At 38.7% G+C, this 23,536-nt stretch overlaps 2 protein-coding genes across 4 annotated transcripts; one reads left to right on the top strand and one right to left on the bottom strand.

The window, feature by feature from the left end:
* Positions 1-1,049: 1,049 nt before the first annotated feature.
* METTL5 (methyltransferase 5, N6-adenosine) lies at positions 1,050-11,798 on the top strand. Of its 2 annotated transcripts, XM_060106902.1 has the most exons (7): positions 1,050-1,473; positions 3,510-3,624; positions 3,976-4,157; positions 4,957-5,039; positions 9,634-9,685; positions 11,236-11,285; positions 11,709-11,798. In XM_060106902.1, exons 1-7 carry the CDS (start codon positions 1,365-1,367, stop codon positions 11,745-11,747), a joined length of 630 nt encoding a protein of 209 aa, XP_059962885.1. In that variant the 5' UTR covers positions 1,050-1,364; the 3' UTR covers positions 11,748-11,798. The 2 variants fall into 2 exon arrangements, with proteins under 2 accessions (XP_059962885.1, XP_059962886.1); XM_060106903.1 differs by lacking the exon at positions 9,634-9,685.
* On the bottom strand, positions 11,540-21,688 carry SSB (small RNA binding exonuclease protection factor La). Of its 2 annotated transcripts, XM_060106899.1 has the most exons (12): positions 21,574-21,688; positions 19,766-19,840; positions 16,510-16,613; positions 16,245-16,419; positions 15,487-15,594; positions 15,292-15,392; positions 13,894-13,965; positions 13,524-13,566; positions 12,963-13,103; positions 12,495-12,681; positions 12,250-12,372; positions 11,541-11,919 (listed from the first exon to the last, which is right to left on the bottom strand). In XM_060106899.1, exons 2-12 carry the CDS (start codon positions 19,829-19,831, stop codon positions 11,810-11,812), a joined length of 1,230 nt encoding a protein of 409 aa, XP_059962882.1. In that variant the 5' UTR covers positions 19,832-19,840; positions 21,574-21,688; the 3' UTR covers positions 11,541-11,809. The 2 variants fall into 2 exon arrangements, with proteins under 2 accessions (XP_059962884.1, XP_059962882.1); XM_060106901.1 differs by lacking the exon at positions 16,510-16,613 and having other exon boundaries at positions 11,540-11,919.
* Between the last annotated feature and the right edge of the window lie 1,848 nt (positions 21,689-23,536).

The raw sequence follows: 23,536 nt of genomic DNA, 5'->3' as shown, positions 1-23,536 counted from the left end.
AAAGAACTTTATGTACTAACTTTATGTGCTAAGAACTTTACATGTATTAACTCATTTAATCCTCATGACAAATAACTGAATTCTGCTTTTCATAGGACGTAGCAGCCTCAGACACCACTCTATTTCATCCTCATCCATCCACTCCTTTTTTTCCCCTTCCTTTGATAATGAAAAGAAGGGTCCATTCCCCAAATTAAGGGCAATCCTTTCACTTAAGCACTGGATCATTCCTTCTCAGGATCCTAACTCCATCCAATATCCTCTTTCTTGCGTTTTGAACCCCTGCCTTTCAACTACCTCTATTCTGTCTGAATTTAGGTATGTTCACAAATCCTTCTATCAGTTAAAAGATAAATAAATTTAAAACTTTCCCCAACCTTACTAAGCATCAGCCATTCTCACTCCTCTTAGTCACTTTTCTTAAGAATTGTTCCCATTTACTCTTTCTAATTCCTTAATTTCCATTCAGTTCTCCATCCGCGACAACTCAGCTTCTGCTCCTACTCTATGAAAGCCTAACTTCTTTCCAGCATTTGACACCACTTCCCATTCTTTAAACTCTCTCTTGCTTGGGCTTCTCGGACATCACCACGCTGTAAGAGCTGAGGTAAGTGACACAGTTGACCTAAAAAGAGGGAAACAAAGTAGGGCATGCGAATGGCAAAGAAAGCAAAGGTGAGTGGAGGCTGCTACACTTTGAGAGGGAGCTTGGGAGACAGGAGGCAGAAAGGACCACAGTGGGCAATAAAACAAATCGACCGTGACTTTCACCCTCACCTTCACCCTCTTTCTCCCCACTTCCTTCAAGGATCTGACGGTACTCAAGGAAAGACTAGACGGTAGTGGCCACGCGACAGGTGGCGGGGGCCGGTCCCTGCGGGAAGAGAAAGGCGGGCTTTCCTGCGGGCGCCGACCGCGCCGCTGTGGAGGCGAAGGAAGCGCTCGGCTGCCATCGGAACCCGTGCGCGGGGCCGCGGTTGCAGCTCGGCGTGGGGCCGCTGGATGGCGGACGCGTGTGCGCGTGCGTGACGGCGCTTCCGGTCCCGGGCCAGGCGAGAGCAGCCTGTGGAAGGGTGGAGACGCCGCATGAGGAGACCTCGGCGACTCCAGTCAAGTATCGGTGCGGGGTACCCTGGAGGCGGACCGAAGGCTGGCCGAGGACTCTGCCCACCGCTGGCGCGGGGAGGAGAGCGAGAACCGCCTGAGCCGGGTGTACCTTTCGCGCCCTGCGTTCCCAGCCTGGCCCTCAGCCCGCGGCCCTGAAAAAGGGGCGGGGGATCGGAGTTGGCGGGGAGATCCCGGTGAAATAGGTTTCTCTGCAGATCCAGCGCCGTTAAACCCTGCGAACGCACACTTTTTAAAACATGAAGAAATTAAGGCTTAAGGAACTAGAGAGTCGCCTGCAACAAGTGGATGGATTCGAAAAGCCCAAGCTCCTTCTAGAACAGTATCCAACCAGGCCGCACATTGCAGGTAGGGCGGCAGCTTACCATGCCCTTGTCTCGCAGGTTAGTCCTGTCTACCCACTCCATTGTGAAAATAGAACAGTTATTTGGATACAGAGAAAGTCTAGAGGAATTCTGCTCTAAGATTTCATGTTGCGTTAGAGAGGACTTCCTTGACATTGCCCCTGAAAACATCCCACGCACGAGACACTCTATCGTTTTACTGTTTGTTTTTCTGCATACCCCTCAACACTGTCAGACACTTTTTAACGTGTTTGTTAATCTTATTACACTATTAACTCCTTGAGGGCAAAAAATGTGCTGGTCTTGTTCACACAATTCCCAGAGCCTACAAGAGTTCCTGGTACCACTCAGGAGCTCAGTAAATAAATACTTGCTAAATAAGGATCCATTTCCCGGTGTAACGAGTTGCCAGTACGAAGATTCCTACGTGCTATACTCTGCCCTAGAAATGAATACTAGAGTTGGTAGTGGAAGGACTGAGTTTTAACAAATCCATAATAGGTTCTATATTAAAGATGGGGATGCATTTCAATTTTAACAAATGATCGGAGAATCAGCAGTGTTGCTTGATGTGAGAGATTGATATTGGAAGTAAAAGAACACAGGAAAAAACATTTATATTTAATAAACATATTACCAAAGTCATTGAGGGAGTCTTAGGAAAATTAATTTGTTGGGAACATCTGCAAGGAGGAGTCCCCGTAACTTCAACATAGTTCTGTTTCTAAGCTGCCACAGAAAGTCAAGGAAAAAGTATACCTCCACTTAACTCCCAACATATTGTCATAGTTCCAACCAAAAATTGCACAAAATTGTGTCTGAGGTAAGACCAGTTATCTCAATTTAGATAATGATTTCTTTAATGTCTTCTGGCTGCAGGGTTTCTTAGTGGAATCCTTTTTTTTTTCTTCCAAATAACAATCAGTTGTTTCAAAGCCAGTGTGTAATATACACATGGTTGTGCTAATTCTTTGAGGTACTAGCTTCAAGGTAATAACAATAACAAATAACAATCCAAATAAACAACAATCAGTTGTTTCAAAGCCAGTGTGTAATATACACATGGTTGTGCTAATTCTTTGAGGTACTAGCTTCAAGGTCACTAAACCTACAGCAATAATCAGAACAGCACAGTCAGCCTGACATGTCCCTGTAATTGTGTTTTTGATAAAACCTCTGGATCCTGGGGCATCAGTGATGGCCAGCAGCCCTTGGTGGGTTCAGATATCCACAGGGAGATATCAGTGAAGTTACTCATGCTTAACCTTCAGTATAGCCCCAACCTTCATGTATTTGAAAGATCCCTTTCTCATCTCAGCAGCTTCTGTTCTGCTTCTCAATAGTTCTTTTATCAGGTCTCATTAGTAGATACATGTGTCTGTAGATCATGAATATATGTGTGTGAATATATGCGTCTAAAGGCTATATTGTGGATGTAGGTCTTTTCCTTTCCCATTCTAGCTTGAACTTACAGTACCTGTGTTATGGTGACAAACTTGCTGCAAAAAAAGTTCTGTTTTAATGTTAATGCTTGTTCAGTATTAGTGGTTCCCAGACTTACAGATTTCAAAGATCAGTAAAATTTCACAACAATTTTGGAAACTGATATAGGGTTCCCAGGTCTATATTTTGACAAGGAAAGGTATTTTTTAAACCTATTTACTCTTACCATCCTTTCATAAAAGTGATATTTCAACATCAAAGAAAAACTGATATATGTATATGTGTATGGCAATGTTTTGAACAGGTTGAGGAAAAATAAAACATTTTGACCTTATTTTTCTCATTTTACCTCAAAGTTTTGTCATTCTTGGCGTTGTCAGCAGAGACTAGTTTGGGGGAACCACTGGTATGTGTTATTATTCTTACTACATACCAAGTTATTATACCTTACTATTTTTTTAATAATCTGGAACACGATTTAGGGGAGGTCTAAATAATGCAAGATAAGAAACTGTTTTACAAAGAGTCATTTGCACAAGTTGTATTTCGTTCATCAACTTGCCTACTTATTCCTTAATATTTTTTTTTATCATTCAGCATGTATGCTCTATACAATTCATAACACATATGATGACATTGAAAATAAAGTGGTTGCAGATCTAGGATGTGGCTGTGGAGTGCTTAGCATTGGAACTGCAATGCTGGGAGCAGGGTATGTGATCCAGTACATACTATTTGGGTATGGGATGGTTTTAATAAGAAGAGTAAATAAAATCAACTGAGAGGAGCAAGAATCTAATACTGAGTACATTTAGAATGGGCAGAACATCAAAACAAACTAAAAAAAAAACAACAATAAAAAACAGTAACAGCAGAAGTCATATGCCCCTCTTTTATATGAACCTGCGTTTCCAACCCCTGACAGTTTGGGAAATCATGCTGTTAAAAGACAACACTCACTGTCACTTGGTCAGTTGGGTTAAAAAGGTACATGGTTTTGGTTTTGTTGTTGTGTTGACTGGGGAGCTTTAAGTAGTAGTCACTTTGTGTTTTATATTTATAGGTTGTGTGTTGGATTTGACATAGATGAAGATGCATTGGAAATATTTAATAGGAATGTAGAAGAGTTTGAGTTAACAAATGTTGACATGGTTCAGTGTGATGTGTGCTCATTATCTAACAGAATGCCCAAGTCATTTGATACAGTAATTATGAATCCTCCCTTTGGGACCAAAAATAATAAAGGTTAGTAATAAGAATCATATGTACTGGTGTCTTTGTAGAAAAGCAAGTTTTAAAAACCATTTTCTCATTGATTATTTGGGTTAAGTGATTTTATCACTGTTCATTAAATAAACCAATCTCTTACCTGTATAGTTATTACAGTTTGAATTTCAGTTTGTTTAATGCATGGCTAGGGAATTGAATTTTTCAATCTTTGTTTTCATAAGTTTGTGCTAAGTGAACAAATTTATCCACTTATTACTTATTCTTCATCTGCTTTCTAGAATGATTTACCTAACCCTTATGAATGAATATAAATCCTATAAAGGCTTTTATATTTTTAGAACCTCTATTTAATGTCTCAACATTTGAAGGTTTCAACATGTGTCCATCAGTAACAGTGACTCACTGTGGCTATTTATTTTATGTACTTTGGGGGCAAGGAGGGTAAGAAGTCAGTAAGAAGAGGAAAAGACACGCATAGTTTAAAAAGTCCTCCCTCCACCTGCCCCCACCATTCTGATTACTACTTTACTTGTTCGCTTCTGCCCTCTTTGAAAGTTGTTAATTTGGAATATAATATTAAAATTTTTACTTTAGCCTCATTTAAACGGGACAGTATAATTCTGGTTTTATTCCATCAACCTTAAAAGATATTTAGATATCTTGGTTATTTGTACCCTGTCTTGTTACAGAAAGAATTTGGAATGGCTATTTTGGAGTTTGGAAAAAAATGTTTCTAAATACTTAGTATTCCTTTAATCTTCTATTTTGATAACAGGTATATAATGTAAATAGGGGCTTTTTCTACTCTTAACAGGGACAGATATGGCCTTTCTGAAGACTGCTTTGGAAATGGCAAGAACGGCAGTATATTCTTTACACAAATCCTCAACTAGAGAAGTAAGTTCAAATCATCATAATATTCTGTGTCATTTATTTTAAAATTCATGACAGTATTTTAAGGATTTACTGTGAATACTAAATACCAGGGTATCTAATTCTCCTGAACTTTTAAAACATCTGGCACTTAGAAAATAAATTTTCCCTTTAACTAGCTAGCATTTGTGATTAGCTTTATTTTGTCAAAGGTTTGTTCAGGCAGGAGCTGTTAACAGGAGAGTGATTATATAATTCAGGAATAGAGGAGTAGGTGTAACGGTGGTTCCAGTATGTCCTGGTTTGCCTGCGTAAGCCCTGGTTGGTCCGTCCCAGTGTCCTGGTGTGGCCTGGTGTGCGTAAGGGAGGCAAGGGCGGCCTGGTTTTTCAGAACACTGAACCTGGGAGGCTAAGCTGATCTGAGTTCAGAACCCACTTCTTCCATTGTTCTTCACTGTCAGCACATAACACAAGGCTGTGTAGGATGTATTCCAGAAAATTGGGGGTCGGGCGGTACCTTTTTTTAGTGTCAGTTTAACATAGTGATCAAGAACACAGACTATAGAGCCAGCCTACCTAGATTCAAATCTGAACTCTGCTGCTTCCCAGCTATCTTATCTTGGTCAAGGTACTTGAGTTCATTTTCGTCACCTACCCTGTACTCGCCTATACTCTTACAGCATGAGGAACTTAGAGCACCTTATACTTTGCAGGGTTGGTGTGAGGATTAAATGAGTTAATATTTATAAAGCACTTAAATAGTGTCTGGCAATTGTCATGTTAGCTGTTATTATTTTATTTGTTTGTTTGTTTGTTTTGCTGTACGCGGGCCTCTCACTGCTGTGGCCTCTCCCGTTGCGGAGCACAGGCTCCGGACACACAGGCTCCGCGGCCATGGCTCGCGGGCCCAGCCGCTCCACGGCATGCGGGATCTTCCGGGATCGGGGCACGAACCCTAGTCCCCTGCATCGGCAGGCGGACTCTCAACCACTGCGCCACCAGGGAAGCCCAGCTGTTATTATTTTAAATCAGACACGTATTAAGAGATTTTTAAGTAGTTTTGTAGGAAAAATATTTTATTTGTATAAATGCCGTGTACTGGAATTCAGTTGGAAACAAATTATGAATATATGGTAATCTAATAACCTTTAAAAATATATAAAATTACATAGCTAAAAATATATACAGGCATACCTTGTTTTATTGCCATTTGCTTTATTGCACTGTGTAGATAATGCATTTTTTACAAATTGAAGGTTTGTGGCAACCCTGCATCAAGCAAGTCTGTCAGCACCATCTTTCCAATAGCATTTGCTCACTTTGTGTCTCTGTGTCATGTTTTGGTAATTCTTGCAGTATTCCCAACTTTTTTATTATATTTGTTATGGTGATCCGTGATCTTTGATATTACTATTATAATTGTTTTGGCATTGTTTAGCAATAAAGTATTGCACACTTATAGTGTAAACAGAACGTTTATATGCACTGGGAAACAAAAAAATTCAGGTGACTCACTTTGGTGGTATTCACTTTATTGCGGTGGTCTGGAACCAAACCTGTAATATCTCCAAGGTATGCCTGTATACTGTTAAACAGTTAGTAGTGGTACCTGCAGGTAAGCAGAACACAACATGACTTTACTGGTAAATAAATCCCCATTCAGTAAGTGAAAACAAACACCAGGAATTATTGGTATCTAAAAAGCCTGTGTTGAGGAGGTCCCCAAGATCATCTTCAGGTTTGATGATTCACAAGGAAGTCTCATAGGACTGAGCATATCATCATACTCTTGACTGGGATTTATTACAGCTAAAGGATACAGAGCAAAATTAGCAAAGGGAAAGGTGCATTGGTCACAGTCCAGGAGAAACCAGGTGCAAGCTTCCAGAGTTCTCTCCCAGTGAAGTCGTACAGGATGCACTTAATTCTTCCAGCAAAGAAGTTTTGTGACAAGGCATGTGAAATGTTGTCACCCAGGGAAGGTCATTGGAATCTTGGTGCCAAGGGTTTTTATTGGGTACTCATCACATAGGCACCCCCTGCCTGGCACGTACCCAAATTCCAGACTCCCAGTAACAAAACAGGTACTCAGCATAAACATTTTACGCACAGTGAGCCACTATTATTAAGGGATGGGGAGTGGAAACTCTCCCAAAATCTAAGTTCCCATACTCTAGCCAAAGGCCAAACTTAACATGTAGACCTTTCTAAGGATAAGCAGTCAGGCCTGCTATGAACTCTTCTGCAGTTTGGCATAACATAAATTTTATATTGCTGATATACAGTTCATGCAAACCAAGTAAAATATGCCAATAAAAAGTGCAGTTAAGCAGCAAAGTCTAATTAATTGAATGAATGCCTGTGGTCAAGGAACTCCCACCTTCACTGTTGGGTATTGCCATGTTCCACCACCAGGAGGCAGCAGTATCAGCACTGTCTTGATCCGCTTCATAGAATTTTAAGCAAATATTTACTTAAATCCATTTTTATTTTGGCAGTGTAGAAGTATCTCCATTAGCACAGCAACTAAGTAATTTGAGAAATTAATCTGGTGTGTATTGTGCATACTGTGAAGGAGGTATGATAATGAATGAACTTCTAATACTAAGACAGTCCTTAGTTTATGCTATAGATATATCTGCTCTAAGCTTTGTGATAATTTTGCTTGTTTTAAGTATTCTATGTAACTAGTAACATTGTTATTGAAGCTTACCTCAGACCCGTTAGCTGTAGACCGTTGTCTTTTAAAAGTGCTTGGCCCTCGATTCATAATAGAGGTGCATTTGATAGAATTTTTTGATAGAAATACTTAGGTAAAATAGAAGCGTATCTTGGCAGATATGTTAATAATCTGGATGACTCTTACGGCTGTTGCCATATCTTCTTTCATTAGGCATTGTGAGAATTTAGTTCTTGGCTTATAGTTAAAGCAAAGTAGGTAGGCCAGGCACTGTTCTTTCAGTGTTTATCCCAAGCTTACCCCATTTATTCTTTGACATCTCTGCCAGAACCAACCACATTCCATTGTATAATCTAACATCTAAAACCTCTTTCACTAACCTTAGGGCTCAGATAGCAAAGAAATGTCATCATACTTTATTTCTCAAAAATTTACCAAGGATGCTAGGATTCCATTAAATTATAATATTATTTGTATTAAAGCCTATATCCTTATACAGAAATTTTAGATCTCAAAGTAGGGGAAAAAATATGCCCAGAACTGGGATGATTAAATTCAAGAACAGACTACAAGCACAAACATATTGTCAGTATTGTTTATAATGGAAATATTTGAACCTGAAACATAGGGATAATTGAGTATTTTATCAATCAGTTTGAGTACTGTGAACACTACCAACATGAACAAAATGCTTATACCAAATATTGCTATCTCTACTACAGTAGTTCTAGAAAATTATGCATAAAATTTACTTAGGGGATTATGGGCAACTTTTTTTCCATTTTTATTAATGGTGGAGTGTTGTGTATATATTTTAATTCATAAAGCAATTTTTATAACAAATTAGTAATCAAAAATTTTAGGAAGTGGTTCAAAATTCTTAGACCTATAAATAGCTAACATTTAGTACTTGCTCTGTATGCCACCACAGTTCAAAGCACTTTTCACATTCTGCAACAATCTGATGAGATATCATTATCATCCTCATTTAACGGATGAGGGAACTGAGGCACACAAAAAATGCGTAATTTGCTCAGGGTTACATAGCTAATAGAGCTTCAGTTCAAATGCAGGCTGTCTGGTTCCAGAAACCATGTCCTTAACCTCTGTACCATACTGCCACTGAATTGCTCATGGACATAGATCTCTGCTGAATGGTTTCTAGGATACCTGTATATATTGATGAAATAATGCTGCAGAAACCATGAGTACATTTACTTTGATGCACTTCTGAAATAACAGCTTTATTACTTGAATTTAATTATGTAATTTGGCTCAGATTATTATTATTATTTTTTTTTTTTTTTTTGCGGTATGCGGGCCTCTCACTGTTGTGGCCTCCCCCGTTGCGGAGCACAGGCTCCGGACGCGCAGGCTCCGGACGCGCAGGCTCAGCGGCCATGGCTCACGGGCCCAGCCGCTCCGCGGCATATGGGATCCTCCCAGACCAGGGCACGAACCCGTATCCCCTGCATCGGCAGGCGGACTCTCAACCACTTGCGCCACCAGGGAGGCCCTGGCTCAGATTATTAAATGGCTTGGTTTCGTATTTTCAAAATATTCATCCAGGGCCTCCCTGGTGGCGCAGTGGTTAAGAGTCCGCCTGCCGATGCAGGGGATACGGGTTCGTGCCCCGGTCTGGGAGGATCCCATATGCCGCGGAGCGGCTGGGCCCGTGAGCCATGGCCGCTGGGCCTGCGCATCCGGAGCCTGTGCTCCGCAATGGGAGAGGCCACAACAGTGAGAGGCCCACATACCGCAAAAAGAAAAAAAAAAAAAAAAAAAAAAAAAAAATTCATCCAGTTGAAAAAATTTTAAGAGTCTAAATTCTAATGAAATTTTAAAAGCTTGAAAACTTACAATCAAGTATTAGTAAAAAGCAATTTTTAAAAAACTGTTTAAAGATCAGCTCACATTAACATGTTATTTTATGTTCAGCATATTCAAAAGAAAGCTGCAGAATGGAAAATCAAGATAGATATTATTGCAGGTAAGATAATTGTTTCTCCTAAACAAATCTCAACCCTAATTTATCTACGAAGGCCAGCAGGCATTAGCCTAACCAGAATTTTTACATGTGCTGAGAAAAGATATTGTAGAACATGTATTTTAGTGTGACAAAATGTCTGTGGTTGGTAGTGGGTTGAAAACGGAATAAAGGCAGGGTATCAGTGTTTGCCCAAGACTGTCCCAATTTATGCATTTTACTGAAAACTTTTAATGGCACCCAAGTATTTGTTCCTTCCAGGCTCAGACAGAACCTTATAATCATCACAGTGACTTAAAAGCTTGGGCTTAGAGTTTGTCAGGCCTTAGTTTGAAATTCATTCCTGGAAAATACCACCAGATTATGCCTGGATTACCCTTCTATTTCAACTTTCTAATTGTCCCTGGAGTCAAATAACATGAAGCTTTTAATTTTTTTAGTGGGGGATAGAATATCATCATCCACACCATGTAAATCATGTTTGATACATTTTTATTAGTAAACTGAATATTCACAAATATCCAAATGGGAAAAGCATGTAACTAGAAGCTAACTATAATCCAAGTAATTCTGAAAAGCCTGAAATAAGAGTACAATAAGGGGGAAATTTTTTTACACAATAATAAACTGACTGGATTGGTACTAATAGTGTTAACCACATAACTAGATCTATTGCCTTCATAATAATTAGTAATGTAATGTGTAAAAGTCTGTCTTCCTAGTATATTCAGTATTGTCATTCCTTACCTAGTTTACGGTATTATAATATGCAACATGCAGACCTTAGAACAGTTCCAGTAGTAGCACACCAAGCCAGAGCCTTGCTACCCCAAGTATGGTCCTCAAATGTGGACCATCAGCATTGACATCCCTTGGGAGCTTGTCAGACTTGAAGAATTTCAGGCTGCACCCAGACCTACTGAATTATAATCTGCATTTGAACAGGATTTGATTTGATTTGAAGGTGATTTGATTGCACATTAAAAGTTGAAAGCTGTGATTTAGAGTTAGAATTCGTTGCAAAATATGAAGCATAGGTAGGTAGACTTACTGCCATCCCTCTAAAGTTGATCAGTACTAAGTTTTGAGAACCTACATTATCCTTTAGAAGAAAAGAATATGAAAAGTGGTTTTTCATTTGAGAGCTCAGTAGGAAAATAATTAGTTACTTACCACCATTACTAAAATCCAAACCGGAAATTAAAAAAATAAGCATGGTTGTTATGCAATTGGTAGCTATAGATTATTTAGGAAATTAAAAATAGGAAGTCATATTTTCATAGGATATACTTTTTTTGTCCACTTGTTAACCTTCTATACTCTTCCCCATAATCTCAAAGTTTGATATAAATGACCAAAACAAATGCCAGCCTCTGTTTGCCATGGCTTATTGTGGGGACATATCAAATCAGTCCTGGATAAATTAAGTGACAGCTCTGAAATGTTTGGCTTATCAGCATTTAGTACTTCCTTAATTTTTTTTTTTTTTTAAGTCAAGGGCGGTAAATGTTTGGAAGTATAATTTTTACCCTTAGGTGGCTTTTGTTTTGTAGAGCTACGATATGACCTGCCGGCATCATACAAGTTTCATAAAAGAAAATCAGTAAGTCTCTTGATTCTGGTTTATCTACATTCAGTACTGAAAAACTTCACAGTAAGTAATTATTTCTAATGTTATCAAGTTGTTTGAGTGAATACAGAAAGCCAGCCTAGAAGATAAATACTTAACTCTAGGATGGGCCTATAACCACTACAGCCAATATGCTGGTTTAAGATAAATTCTCAAATACTTTGGGCACAAAAATAAAAAATAAACTAATTTTATTTTTATGCAGTATACATTTTATTACTTTGTACTAATACATTCTCATATTACAAAGGCAATTTAGTGTTAGAATGTTTTTTTTGATATTTGAATAATCTGAAAGAACACAAACAGAATTATACATAAAAAAATACTCATTTTGGTAACAGTAACAACAAAAAAAGACAAGTTAAACAACAAAAAAATTTTCCTTTCTTACAGGTGGACATTGAAGTGGACCTAATTCGGTTTTCTTTTTAAAAGCCTCCAAAGACAAAAGCAGCTTAAAATCTAATTAAAATGAATAAAAAATGTTTACTAAATTACTGGTCTCCGGCACCATTTTCTGTTTTCTGTTGTTTTGATGCAGGTTCTTCTTGGTCTGTTTCTTCTCTTGCTCTTTTTACTGCTTTACTTCTCTTACTCTTTTTACCTATACAATGACAATTAATTTTCGTTAAGTTCACTGTAAACATTACTCTATTTTAATACTGAGCATAACTATAAAAAATAATTGTTTAAACAGATTAGCAACAACTTTCCTACACCAATGAGAAAAGGCTTTTCCTTTAGTACGGACCTGGCTCTCTAAACTTAGCTTCCCAACATCTTTGTTTTCCACATGTAAAATAGCATAACCAGGGTCAATCACAATCTGAGAACATCACTTACACAGAAGTTGTAAAACCACGTTGCTGTTCTCTCCCACAAATAATCTCTCATCAAAGTACCAAAGGACTTAAAATTACTAGAAAAAACTCACCATTTTCATCATGTTCATCATCACTATCAAATTTAGTTTTCTTGCCCTGAAACTGTACTTTTCCTTTAGCAGACCCAATCTGGGCAGCTTTATTTCCCTTTCCTTTTCCTTTAAATCTGCGACCTGTAGAGACAAAATTGAGAAATCCGTAATGTTTTAAACCTCTTATCAATGTCTTTTACAACCAATTAAAATTTTTACCCAAGCAAATGAGTTAAGTGTCAAAGAAAATCAGAATTAATGACCTTTTGACTTCCATTTGTTTAGGGATTCTTGTTGATCTTCTATTATTTTTTTCAATGCTTCTTTTTCCACATCTCCTTCTAGTACTTCCCAGGTGACCTCTTTGTTCCTTAATTGTAGGTTACCATTATTTGCGTCTTTTGCTTTATCCAGTGCTTCCTTAGCTTTTTCTTTAAACAGAATTATTCCCTACACCAAAGACAGAAAACAAAGGCCAGGGAATTTTACTGAACATCAGGAAGTTATTAAAAAACTTGAAGTCACTAATTCCACCAGTTATTTATAGCACAATTCAGAAAATATCAGACATCACATCCAGTTACAGCAATAATAAAGTAAATGACCAAGTAGAAACTTTTCATAAACATACTAACAAAAAATTGCTTTCTTCTACTAATGTCATCTTCTAAAAGATAAGTTTCTATGAATTTTTAAACTGCGTGGTAAAAAGCATATGAATATTTCCAAACCTCTTTGGCTCCTCTGACAAAGTCTATCCATTTTATTTCACCATGATTTGAGAAAAGGATATGCAAATCTTCTCTACACGTCTGATCATCTAAGTCCCCCGAGAATTTCAGCAAGCAGCCAATCTTTTCTTCTAGAGATTTCTATAAAAATATATAAGGTGATAAAAGTTTCTTAAAAGCAACCACAAACCAGAAATGGCATATACCTCTCTCTCTCTCTCTCTCTCTCTCTCTCTCTCTCTATATATATATATATATAAGGAATAAACTAGAAACTAAAATGCTATTTTGAAGTAGTATAAGTTTAAATAAGTAGTTGGTGCATTTTCCTTTATCATCGTTTGTTCTACAATGGCTTCTGATTTTAACTTGTTTAACTTCTCCAGCAAATAACAGTTATTATATAAATCTTACTGTGCTGGATAAGTAATAATTTTAGGCAATATCTGGCTAGTACTTCAGTGCTGACAACTGTAGACTTGCTTACATATGTTCTTTAAAAAGTCCCCAGGTTTATTCTCCTAAATTTGAATTACAGATTTCTTAGTAATATATACGTACCATTTCAGCATTTTCTGCTAACTTTGGTTTTTCTTCTTGCTCTCTACAAGTAAAAATATCATTAGAACGTTTCCATTTACTTCATGTATGAGAAAATTAAACCCTGATAAAGTTAACCTTAAGCATGATGACTAAACTACTTAATAACCAAAGCCAGTCCTTAGGCTTTCTGACTGTCTGATGCTAGAGTGCAACACAATGTGGCCCCAAGAGTATCAAGGCAGCTTAAGACCTCAATGTTTCATTAGCAAAAGAAAGGCCTACTGTACTCATTTCAGAGCTCATCATCAGCCTCAGTTCCCAGGACCAATAACTTTACCTGTCAAAGCTTTAAGGAACTAAAATGTTATGATTAGCTCAACATACTTACTGTTTAGCTCGTAATTTAGCTTCGATTTTATTTTGCTTTCTTTCTTCATTTTTTTTTGCAAAGTAATCTTCCCTGAAGGACACAAAATATAAAGGCTAAGTTCATGAGAACAAAGAGGACTGCAAATTATATTGAATGATTTAAGACATCACATAGGAATGAATGTTACATTCTCTATCAACAAAATTACCTATAAATTCAAAATACATTAAGGAAGTTACTCTTACTTTTTAAAATAACAGCTTTACTAAGAAAGAATTCACATGCCATAAAATTCATTCTTTCAAAGCATATAATTCAATGACTTTTAGTATATTAAGAATTGTACAACAATCATCACTACTAATGAATTTCAGAACATTTTCATCACCACAAAAAAGAAACCCGGGCCTCCCTGGTGGCGCAAGTGGTTGAGAGTCCGCCTGCCGATGCAGGGGATACGGGTTCGTGCCCCGGTCTGGGAGGATCCCATATGCCGCGGAGCGGCTGGGCCCGTGAGCCATGGCCGCTGAGCCTGCGCGTCCGGAGCCTGCGCGTCCGGAGCCTGTGCCCCGCAACGGGGGAGGCCACAACAGTGAGAGGCCCGCATACCGCAAAAAAAAAAAGAAACCCTATATTCGCTAAGAATCTCATGCTGATTTTCATTTTTCACGTATAGAAAAAAGAAAGTATACCAAAAGTTATGCAACTACTTTGCTTCATAGTTTTTTAGTGTTAATTTCACAAAAGCAAAAATTCTGAAATCCCTGAGGCCCAAGAATAAGAGCAATTATGAAAATCACAAGTTAAAAAAATCTTTCTGAGAGTTTAACACTGACAGCATGATTTATCACTGTGCATCTCTAAGTCCATCAGGTTTAGTACATAGCATTTAGAAGACTGCAATGCAAAAGGGGATTATGGCCCTACAACCATATCATGAAAATGTCCTGGTTTGTCCTAATTTTTAGACACACACACAGGTGCGCACACACACACACACACACCAAGAATGTGATTCAAATCTCTTAAATAATCCTTTGTACTGTATAAAAATACAGGCATATACAGATTACGAGAAGGATAGATTAAAAAATTGTACAGTGATTTATTCTCTAACCACACCAAAAGCTCAGATTTTAGCATCAAGCCTAACTATAAGTTTCACATGCAAAATAAGTACTAAAACTTAACCTCCCTTATTAGTTGCTTGAAAAGGTCCTAACACTTCCTTACAGTCTCAAAGGACTAGTAGTTCCAGTGAGCAAACTTCAAGCATTTCTCAAAGGATGCCTAAGGATACTAAAAATACTGGTCTTACTGTAGGGAATGTTATTCTATACTCCTTACCCCAGTGTGTCAATTCCAGACAACTAAGTGGCCAAAAAAAAAAAAAAAAAAATCAGCAAGTTGACTTACTTGAAAAGTATTAGCAGGTCTGTGTCTTTGTACTTCTGGCCAGGGGTCTCGACAAACTTCTTAGCAGATTCAATGGTATCAAATACAGCAAATATAGATCCCTATTAAAAGTGGAAGAAAAGTTGGGGGTTTTTTTAAAGTTACATCCCAAGTATTTTTCTACTAGAAAAAGTCTGTTACATCATACAACCATACCTTAAATGCTTTGTGCAATGTTCTTCTCATCTGAATATTTAGTACCTGACCTTTATCTTCCAACCATTCTTTTATGTCATCAAGGGTTGCATCAACTGGGAAGCCTTTCTGTGAAGAGTAGGAAGGAATGTACAAATGACAACTCAAGTAAACGATTTGTCAGAAATTCTGATTTATTGTGTCTTGAAATGAAGTGAGGATATATATCTCTCTCTCTGTCTCTTAAATGTTTAATAGCTCTGGTTAAGAGCCACTGTTGACCAGTGCAATAGAAGTGACTCGTTTATCTGGGATTCACTTCAAAATAATCCAGATAGGCCATAGATAAAACAAGATTAATCATGTTAGTAACTGTTGAAGTTGGATAATGGTACATTATATATTCAATCTACTTCTGTATGTCTGAATTTTTGCAGAATAAAAAAATCTGTTTAAAAATTAATGTGCTAAAGAAAACAGCTAACAAGTTTAGCTGTTGATAAGTAAGAACAGTTGATGTGCACTGGGTACTTAAAATATGTATGTCAAAAATTTTGTCCAATGTTATATGGGTTTTTTCATTTAATTCTCACAACAGTTCTATAAGGTAAAAATTATTATCCCCATTTATGAAGATAAGGCTTACAGAAGCTAAGAATATTGCCCAAGGATATACAGTAAGTGGTGAAGCTATGGTTCCTGAGCCCTTATTCTTACCTACCCTATGTGCTTTCTAAATAAATTTAAGATATAATTAAATGCATTAAAGGCCCACTTACAATATAAACAGATCTGTTTTTTACATCATTTTTATACTCATCAGTCACTTCAGGGAGGGGTTTGCTTGGAGATCTTCTAATTTTAGTTTTATCTTCACTTATTTCCATAAGTTCCGCCTTTGATTTGCTCAATGCTTCTACTATTACATTAAAGTCTGTTGTTAGACGGTTTAACCTGCAAAAGAAAATATATAAAAGCATTGTAAAACTTAGTAGTAGCACTTGCTGTTAGCAGAAAATCTTATAATTTAAAAAAGGTTTTTACCTATTAAATTTTATCATTATCTCCAAAGGTACCCAGCCTTCATCCAGTTTGATCTGTTCCTTTAAAAATTTGTCACGTGGCAAATTGAAGTCACCAAAATAATACTGCAAGATAATTACAGTATATTGCAGAGCACTGTATAATACTGAGTTTTAAAAATTACCATTACATCACCAAGTTCTAGTCTTTAAAAACACATGTCAACACTTAACTGGTGGGACTTCCCTGGTGGTCAGTGGGGAAGACTCCATGCTCCCCATGCAGGGGCCCAGGTTCAATCCCTGGTCGGGGAACTAGATCCCACAGGCATGCCACAACTGAGAAGTCCCCATGCCACAACTAAGACCCGGCACAGCGAAAATAAATAAATATTTAAAAAAAAAAAACTTGCAATAAACATTTTCTCCTAAATACACTGTAATATTTATAATACATATTAACAGAAAGATAAAACTAAAAATAATTATTGAAACAATATAATTAGCAGATGTGACAATAGATTAGAAAGCCTTAAAACAAAAACATATTTAAGGATTTGGTATATGAAAAGCCTCTTATTTCAAGTCAGTGTGGAAAGAATACATTGTTAAATTTAAGAAACTAGAGTAATCTGATTAATCACTCTCATTTTTAAAAAATTAGAAAAATTTAAAAGTTAAAAAATTAGGTAAGCTGGGACGAAGTGAGAGTGGCATGGACATATATACACTACCAAATGTAAAATAGCTAGTGAGAAGCAGCCACCTAGCACAGGGAGATCAGCTCGGTGCTTTGTGACCACCTAGAGGGGTGGGATAGGGAGGGTGGGAGGGAGACGCAAGAGGGAGGGGATATGGGGATATATGTATATGTATAGCTGATTCACTTTGTTATAAAGCAGAAACTAACACACCACTGTAAAGCAATTATACTCCAATAAAGATGTTAAAAAAAAATTAGGTGAGTGTTTACCTAATTTAAGCACAGAGGCACTCTTCCTTAGTATAAAAATAAAGAAAAAAGTATACATGAAAAGACCCAGGTGTGACTACTTGGAATGTCAAAAGTAGCACAAAAAGTAAAAGACAAACCAAAGCTTATTAATACTTCTTATAAATCAACGAAGAAGAAAAAAAACCTCTGAAAACCCTAATAGAAAAAATGAGTAAAGGACACTTTTGTTTTGGCCTCACCACACTGCATGCGGGATCTTAGTTCCCCAACCAGGGATGAAACCCGTGCCCCCTGCATTGGAAGCATGGAGTCTTAACCACTTGTCTGCCAGGGAAGTCCCAATAAAGGACATTTTTTTAAATTATTAAAAATAAAAATGTACTATAAACATTAAAAAGTTCAAGCTCACTATTAACCAAATAAATGCAATTTAAAGCAATGAAAAGCATTTAGCCAAAACTCTAAAGACAAGAACACCCAGTATTGGCCTGAACACAGAGAAATGGTCATGCAGGTAGAGATGTTAACTGGCAGTAAGTATCAAAAATCAAAAGTTCTGGGGGGCTTCCCTGGTGGTGCAGTGGTTGAGAGTCTGCCTGCCGATGCAGGGGACACGGATTCGTGCCCCGGTCCGGGAGGATCACACATGCCGCGGAGCGGCTGGGCCCGTGAGCCATGGCCGCTGAGGCTGAGCCTGCGTGTCCGGGGCCTGTGCTCCGCAACGGGAGAGGCCGCAACAGTGAGAGGCCCGCGTACCTCAAAAAAAAAAATCAACAGTTCTAAAAAAACGTGTATAACCCTTGAGGCATCTCCCTCTAGGAATTTTATCTTAGAGAAATCAATAAACATGTTTAGTAACATTTATATATAAAGATATTCATCATAGGGCTTCCCTGGTGGCGCAGTGGTTGAGAGTCTGCCTGCCGATGCAGGGAACACGGGTTCGTGCCCCGGTCTGGGAAGATCCCACATGCCGCGGAGCGGCTGGGCCCGTGAGCCATGGCCGCTGAGCCTGCGTGTCTGGAGCCTGTGCTCCGCAACGGGAGAGGCCACAACAGTGAGAGGCCCGCGTACCGCAAAAAAAAAAAAAAAAAAGATATTCATCATGGAACTACTACAGCTAAAAAACTGGATATGTCCTACATATCAAATAGGGGATGATGTAAATTACTGATGATACAAAACTACTCCCCCATAATGCGTCCTATGTTTGGTGGGGGGGAAAGGGAAAAAATTATGTTACTGTGAGCACTGACCAATTTGTGTAAAGGTATTTATCAGGCTTTTAACCTTGATTACCTCAAGAGGGTGAGATTTGAGAGGTGGCAGGTTGTGGGACATTATTAACTTTCTCTATATACAGTTTTCTTCACAATTATAAAGAAATTAATTTTAAAAAAGCTGTAACACAGGAAATTTAAAATAACAGAGAAGTGCAACTTTAAAAAAGTTCTGAGAGTTGCAAAAAACACCAAACAATATGATCTGAAGTTCCTCATTAAGAATATAAACATAAATTAAGAGGTAATTTCCCATGTAGCCATTACTGATACTGTAAAGCATCAACTTAAATACAATACCTAAATTCAAAAAAAATGTTAAGAGAAAACAGATACTCTTAAAAGTTACAATGGCTGGGACTTCCCTGGTAGTCCAGTGGTTAAGACTTCATCTTTCAATGTAGGGGCTGCAGGTTCCAGCTAAGATCCCACATGCCTCACAGCCAAAAAACCAAAACATAAAACAGAATATTGTAACAAATTCAATATAGACTTTAAAAATGGTCACATCAAAAAAAAAAAAAAAAAAACCACCAAAAAAAGAAAAACCCAAAGAACAAAAAACACCTTTAAAAAGTTAAAATGGCTGAGAACACCTAATTTGGCAGGAAAAACTACTAGGACCTGCAAGAATAATGTGCTATTTAACAGGGAAGGTATTTTACAAAGGATTTTAAAAATTATTTTACTATGTGCTAGGCACTATTCCAAATGTTTTACATTTTGTGAACTAATGTAATCCTCACAACCACCTTATGAGGAGGGTACACTATTATCCTCGCTTTACAGACTAGGAGAAAAAAGTTAACTAACACTATAGTGTTACCTTTTGAAATGTCTTTGTTCTTGAGTTTCAGAATTAGGCTCCACCAATATAAAACTGTATACTACTGTATGTTTATCTAACTCCAAGAATCAAAGACAAACCAAAAGTTCAATAGGTCAATATACTGAAATGAAATGGTCTATCTGTATTTGTTTTGAGGCCCTAAATTTCCTCTCAAAGAGCCTGGTTTTGCAGTGTAATACCACAGGAATCATACCTCGATTTGATGACAGATTTTGGCCTCCAGAGCAGCCATTTTTTCATTATCACCATTTTCTGCCATTCTGGCTATCTGTAACATTTCCCAAATTGGCATAAAAAAGTTATTTACTTTTTACGTAAAACTCAAGACCATTAAAAGGATGTTCTAAAATTATCAATATCCCACTGTTTTCCTAAAAATCAGTAATTTTTAATTTCATGGGTTCAATTTCTCTACTCAATTCTCAAATTTCAACAAAAGAGAACTTTGAAATTAGTGATGAAAAACTATGGTTAATCCACACCCCTTCCAGTAGATCACTGTTCCATCTTCTATAACAAAGTGAGTGGTTATCTTCATTTAGCTGATCTAGAAAGCTCTGAGGGAAAAAACTCCATTCAACCACTTACCAATCATTAACCAGGTTTAAGATCATCACCTGTCAGTATATTATTATGGATCTCAGTCTTGTTTGGTGTGGGCCGAATTTCGTTTAAAATTAGTCATAGCTGACTTACCAAAAACTTGTTATCAACAAGATTATGTATCAAAACTTTAAGGTAAAAAAAATTCAAACACTACATACAGTCAGGGTTAGATTAAATAAATGCTAATGATAAGGAACATATGAAAATGATCATTTGAGAAACTGAGGACACTAAAACAACACTAAACTGGGCGTATGCCTACTAATTTACTAATATATTGGTTAACCTTACAGCCAGTTTCCTGTTTCACATCCCTGACAATAGCATTGTAGGAAAAAAGTGAAGCTGTGAAGTTGGTTTGCTAGGGATAACAAAGTCTCCTGACTTCAAATTACTTGCTTCTAGTGCTCCATTAAAACCATCCAAACACCGTGTACAACAGTATATTTAGAAGAATTCATCAAGCATATCTGCCACTAATTAACTCTAGCGATGAACTATGACTGGTACACTTCTTGGAGGCATGGCTTTACAATTTGTAATTGCTATGCAATACAACCTGGAGGCACACTGGAAGCTCTCCTATGGTGCAACATCTCACTACAAAATTTGGCCAATCTTACGCATTGGTTGTCGATCATAATTCCTAAGCTATTACTGTGATCTAGGGCCCCCTATAAAACAAAGGATGAGATAAAAGACCTATTTAGTCCCTGTAAGACTTCTTTGGCCTACCCAATTTTGGAACTTCGTTTCATGAGATACTTTCTCAGAATGTACATACAACTAGAAGTGAAATATTACCCTCACTTTCCAATTTCGCTCAGAAGCCTTGATGTGAGTGAATGAGGACCATTAAAACCCAAGAGAGTGACGCCAGGGGAACACCTGCGGCCCCGATTCCCCGGCCTCCAATCTGTCCCACACGATCCAAGGAACCCTTCGGCGTTTAACCCACGTCTACCTCTCCAGAAACTTACACAGCCGGACAGAAACATCCGCTTTCGGCGACACTGGAAAGCGGTGGCGGTACGAAACCTTAAAGACGCAGTGGGGATGCAGGCAGCCTGGGTCCAAAGAACCCGCCACAGCCCGTCCCAAAGCAACCCCTCGGTCGCCTGGGCCCCAACCACGTGCGGGGGAACCCTAGCTCCTGCGAGGAACGCAGAGGCCGGCTCCCCACCTCGCGGCTGCCCGCGCCCCTCACTCCCCAGCCCAGCGCGCCGCCTCCGGCTGCGGCCCACGAGGCGCTCGCCCCGAACGCGAGGAAGGCGAGGAAGGCAAGGAGCGCACGCAACCAGCGTGAGGCAGCAAGGAAAGGGAACGCGCCGTCGCGCACCACGCAAAGCAGACCCTTTTGTACCTTCTTCTTTTTAGCCACCTGGAGTTGCTCACCTTTAAGTTCCCGGTCCCACAGAGACGCGCCACAGGGTCACTAACAGCGACAGCAACGTCTCCTATTCTTAGCGCCGCCGGCCTGCCCAACGCGCCTAAAGAAGATGGGGGTTGTCCCGGCAGCCCTTGCGGCCATGGTGGGCGGGGCTTCGGGAGGGCCCGAGCCGGCTCCGCGCTCTGAGCATGCGCCGCGGCCGCGGGCTCCCAAGACCGGAGAAGTCCCGGCCTCAGTTCGAGGAGGTTGGGTTAAAATGGCCAGCGGGACGTTGGAGGGTATTAGGTTAAATATTTATTTTTAAGTATTCTGGATAGAACTTGTATTTCCAGCCCTTCCTTAGGCTGTCCATTCACATGAAGTGGGTGACTTTTTTTCAGATTATACTTTTTAAAAAATTGTTTTAATTATCCGTAATAGTTCCCCCTCAAAAAAATGACAGGTAAAATTTTTAAAAAATGAAAAATTCATGGAATCTTAGAGTTGAGAAAACAATACAGTAGAGCGTTTAAGAGCTGGAACTCTGAGGACTTCCCTGGCGGTCCAGTGGTTAAGACTCTGCGCTCCCACTGCAGGGGGCACGCGGTTGGATCCCTGGTCCAGGTAAGATCCCGCACTATGCGCAGCCCCGTCAAAAAAAAAAAAGAGCTGGAATTCTGAAACCAGACTGCCTGCATTCAAATAACGGCTCTCCAGTTTACAGGCTGTGTGATCTTGGGCAAGTTACTCAACTTCTCTATCCCTCACATATGAAATTGGGCCAATGCTAAATATCTTATACCTCGTACCGTTGTCGTGAGCATTAAATGTGATACAACATATGTACCTTGCTGGGAACTGTGCATGGCATATAGGAAGAGGAGCAGCATATATTAATTTAAAACCAACAAAGAACGTCATTTTAAAAAACTGAAAGACCATCTAGTGCAGAAGCCTGTTGGTCTGCTAGAGCCTTCTTTTTTTTTTTTTTTTTTTTAATCTTAGTTCCCCAACCAGGGAATGAATCCCGGGCCAACGGCAGTGAAAGCACGGAGTCCTAACCACTGGACCGCCAGGGAATTCCCAAGAGCCCTTGTCTATTAGTATACTTTTTGCACAATAGTTTTAGTCACTTAAAGGAGTTTTTTCTTGTGGTGAGGCAATCTTTTATTTTCCCCTGAGTTTTCTTGAAAATTTAAAATGGTATTGGTGAAATAGCCTGTTAAGTGATTTCAGAGTTTTTTGGCAGTCCCAAAACAGATCAAATGAATTTATTTGGAAAAAAATTCAGTTATAGGTTCAATCCAGACATTACATCAAGCCAATGAGAAAAAATTAATAGAGTTATGCTGAGGTAGTTTAAATTCAAATGAATCATGTTCTCTTTTATCCACTCAACAAATATTTATCTAGTCTCTACTTTGTACCAGACAAAATAAAAACTTAATTCACTTTTTGATCAAGTCAGTGAGAATATAGGTATTTAACAGGGCAAATCATATGCATGTCAGCGTATGCCCACTCAGCTGTTCAGTATAGTATTTACTACATGCCTACTAATGTCCTGGTGTGGAGCTTGGCAGTGGGAATGAAAAGACCCAAACTCTGCCTAGAGACAGTGACACCTAAACAAATGACCCTGCTCCTTTTATGCCCGCACAATGTCTGGGTAGAACTGCAGATACAGTCTGTTACCAGAAACCACTTACTGCAAAACATTTAGTGTTCCTGTCAGGTCCCTGATCCTTTACTTTCTCTTTCTTTTCTTCTCCTTTTCTTTCTCTGTCTGTGTCTCTTTCTCTGTCTCTGTCTCTGTCTCTCTTCTAGGAGCCGAGCTCCATGCAGCCACCACCCTTTAGGGAAAATGGATTCCTGGCTGCATACCAGGAAGTTTCTTTTTTCAGATGAAGCATCAAGAAGACTCTCTCTCGGGCTTCCATGGTGGCGCAGTGGTTGAGGGTCCACCTGCCGATGCAGGGGACACAGGTT

The sequence above is a fragment of the Mesoplodon densirostris genome, chromosome 8, assembly GCF_025265405.1.
Source record: "Mesoplodon densirostris isolate mMesDen1 chromosome 8, mMesDen1 primary haplotype, whole genome shotgun sequence".
NCBI lineage: Eukaryota > Metazoa > Chordata > Mammalia > Artiodactyla > Ziphiidae > Mesoplodon > Mesoplodon densirostris.
Note: the sequence above shows the minus strand (reverse complement) of the source record. Positions and strands in the feature narration are given on the sequence as shown.

What these genes read in the sequence shown, in the direction of transcription:
- SSB (XM_060106899.1), bottom strand. Translation starts at nt 19,831, where the DNA reads ATGGCAGAAAATGGTGATAATGAAAAAATGGCTGCTCTGGAGGCCAAA. An exon ending in AAAACAGATCTGTTTATATT is followed by an intron (nt 15,595 to 16,244) that starts GTAAGTGGGCCT and finishes TACTCTTCACAG; the next exon opens with AAAGGCTTCCCAGTTGATGC. An exon ending in TAGCAGAAAATGCTGAAATG is followed by an intron (nt 13,104 to 13,523) that starts GTACGTATATAT and finishes ATATTTTTATAG; the next exon opens with AAATCTCTAGAAGAAAAGAT.
- METTL5 (XM_060106902.1), top strand. Translation starts at nt 1,365, where the DNA reads ATGAAGAAATTAAGGCTTAAGGAACTAGAGAGTCGCCTGCAACAAGTG. An exon ending in AACCAGGCCGCACATTGCAG is followed by an intron (nt 1,474 to 3,509) that starts GTAGGGCGGCAG and finishes TTTATCATTCAG; the next exon opens with CATGTATGCTCTATACAATT. An exon ending in AGTTTCATAAAAGAAAATCA is followed by an intron (nt 11,286 to 11,708) that starts GTAAGTCTCTTG and finishes CCTTTCTTACAG; the next exon opens with GTGGACATTGAAGTGGACCT.